At 50.3% G+C, this 2,845-nt stretch overlaps 1 protein-coding gene across 1 annotated transcript; it reads left to right on the forward strand.

The window, feature by feature from the left end:
• The first annotated feature begins 291 nt into the window (after positions 1-291).
• On the forward strand, positions 292-1,473 carry LOC123348335 (olfactory receptor 10A4-like). Its single transcript, XM_044985849.1, has 2 exons — positions 292-321; positions 529-1,473. Exons 1-2 carry the CDS (start codon positions 292-294, stop codon positions 1,471-1,473), a joined length of 975 nt encoding a protein of 324 aa, XP_044841784.1.
• The last annotated feature ends 1,372 nt before the right edge of the window (positions 1,474-2,845 follow it).

Raw genomic sequence — 2,845 nt, forward strand, 5'->3', positions numbered from 1 at the left:
TTCTTGAATTAATTCCAGTAACTAGTGCTAGTAAGAACATTTTCCATCAAAAAAAATCATTACAAAATGGCTTTATTGTAGTTTATGAATTTTGCCAGTAGAATTCCTGTTTTTATAGAAAATATTCAGGATTGTGTAGAAAATGTGAAAAAAAAATAAAATCATTTTTCTCTTTTTTTCAAGTGAAAAGTGAAAAATGTCTGTATTTTGGACTTTCAATTTTTTTTTTCTGGAAAAAAATATAATTTCCCAGCCAGCTCTACTAAGAAGTTGTGATTGAATTAGGTCATGATGTTGGAGGCCCTAGAAGATGAATCCATGGTCTGGCTTCCATTTTCTGGCTATCCAAATCCTATTAATTTTAATGAGAATTGAGCATCTACCCTCCTTAGCTGGTTTGCAAGCACTTTGCCAAAAATTTGGATGTATTTTTGCATTTATCAGGAAGGTAAATAAATGACTTTCATGCTTTGTCTTCCCTGATGCGGGTGCCTTCGTTCATTCCCTCTGCTGCCGAAATACGCCAAGCCATTGGACAAGGGAAATCAGACCGCAGTGACCGAGTTCATATTCGAGGGATTCTCCTGGCTGGTGGAGCTACAAGCACTGCTCTTTGCAATAGTTCTGTCTATGTACACAGTGTCTCTGATGGGAAACGTTCTCATCACAGCCGTCATAAAAGCCAACCCATCCCTCCACTCGCCGATGTATTTTTTCCTCACCAACCTGTCCCTGCTGGAGATCTGCTACACAACGTCCATTGTGCCCAAGATGCTGGTGAGCCTGGTGTCGGAGAACAAGGATCTCACTATGGGTTGTGACATGCAGATGTATTTTTTCACCCTCTTTGGCATCACTGAGTGCTGCCTCCTGGCTGCCGTGGCCTACGACTGCTACATGGCCATCTGCAACCCGCTGCGCTACACCCTCGTCATGAGAAAGGGGGCCTGTGCCCAGTTGGCCATAGCCTCCTGGATGGTGGGGACGCTGGTGGGCTTCAGCCAGACCAGCTATGTCTTCAGTCTGACATACTGTGGGCCCAACAGGATCAACCACTTCTTCTGCGACATCCTGTCCATCCTGAAGCTGGCCTGTGGGGACACTTCCATGAATGTGTTGGCCGTGTACCTGGTGGCTCTTCTTTTCATAACCTCCCACTTCATGCTCATCATGGCCTCCTACCTCTTCATCATTGCCTCCATCCTGAGGATGCCATCAGCTGAGGGGAAGCGCAAGGCCTTCTCCACCTGCTCCTCCCACCTCATTGTCGTCTTGCTCTTCTATGGCTCTGGCATCATCACCTACCTCAGGCCCAAGTCCACCTACTCGATGGAGAGCAACAAGCTCCTGGTTCTCTTCTACATGGTGATGACGTCCATGATGAACTCCATTGTCTACAGCCTGAGGAACAAGGATGTCAATGAGGCCCTCAGGAGGCCACTGGGCCAGATGACATGCCCTCGGCTACTGTAGGGGGAGGTTTCCCAAGGGCACAAATGACTTCCAGTGGGGCTTGGGGGCACGGGGGAAGGGTGGGTTTGTAAATGTGTCCGGGGAAGGTTATTTTCCAAAAACATTGCAACCCACATTGTCAGTCAGAACAGACTGGTCCTGCCTGACCCGTCATGCAGCCCCTACAAACACAGCAGGTCTCTCCAGCCAGGCCTCCCAGCTGGTGAGTGTGGAGAGTCTGCTTCCAGGTCCTTTCTCCTGGGTTTCTCTCCGTAACTGAGCTGGCCTCTTGCCTATGGAGCAAGCAACCTGTATGCTGTCGCCTGATCCCTGGCCCTACATCCATCCTCTGGGAGGCTGATCATTAGTCACACGTAGAGCTAACCCCATCTTCCTTCAACAGCCAGGCCCCCTCATGACAGGAACCCAACTTCCCTCAGTACTTTTAGAAATCTGCCCCATAAATGTTTGAATGTCAACAAAAGTCCAAACATCCTGCAGTATCTCTTCCATCAGGCAGGAATGAGAGTCATGGACAACCTCTCATGATTTTAAAATTGTCAGTGATGGAGAATCCACCACAACCCTGGGTAAATTGTTCCAATGGTGAATTACTCTCACTGTTAAAACATTTGTGCCATATTTCCTGTTTGAATTTGTTTAGCTTCAACTTTTAGCCTTTGGATCATGTTAGACCTTTCTCTGCTAGACTAAAAATCCCAATATCAGTTTTTAGTCCCCCATGTAGGTTCTTATAGATGGCGATCTAGTCATACCTTAACACTCTGTTTGTTAAGCTAACCAGATTGTGCTTCTGGAGCAGGGGCGGCTCTAGCGTTTTGGCCGCCCCAAGCAGTCATGCGCGGGAGGCGCCCCGGAGCCGCGGGAGCAGCGGAGCTCCCGCGGGCATGACTGCAGAGGGTCCGCTGGTCCCGCGTGGCTCGGCTGGACCCCCCGCGGCTGCGGACGGTTCGCGGATCCCGCGGCTCCGCTTGAGCTGCCGCAGTCATGCCTGCGGGAGGTCCAGCCGAGCCGCGGGACGAGCGCCCCCTCCGCAGTCATGCCTGCGGCAGGTCCGGTCGTCCCGGGGCTCCGGTGGACCTCCCGCAGGCATGACTGCGGCACGTCCGCCGGCCCAGCCTGCCGCCCCCTAGATTTGGCCGCCCTAGGCACCAGCTTGTTTTGCTGGTGCCTAGAGCCGCCCCTGTTCTGGAGTCTATCACTAGAAGTCATGTTTTCCAATCCTCTAATCATTCTGTGGCTCTTCTCTGAGCCCTCTCCAATCTACTAACAACCTTCAGAACTGGACACCATATTCCAGCAGCGGTCACACCAGTGCCTAATACAGACTTAAAATAACTTCTCTGCTCCTATTCAGGATTCCCCTATTTAT

The sequence above is a fragment of the Mauremys mutica genome, chromosome 13 (assembly GCF_020497125.1).
Source record: "Mauremys mutica isolate MM-2020 ecotype Southern chromosome 13, ASM2049712v1, whole genome shotgun sequence".
In the NCBI taxonomy this organism is placed as follows: Eukaryota; Metazoa; Chordata; order Testudines; family Geoemydidae; genus Mauremys; species Mauremys mutica.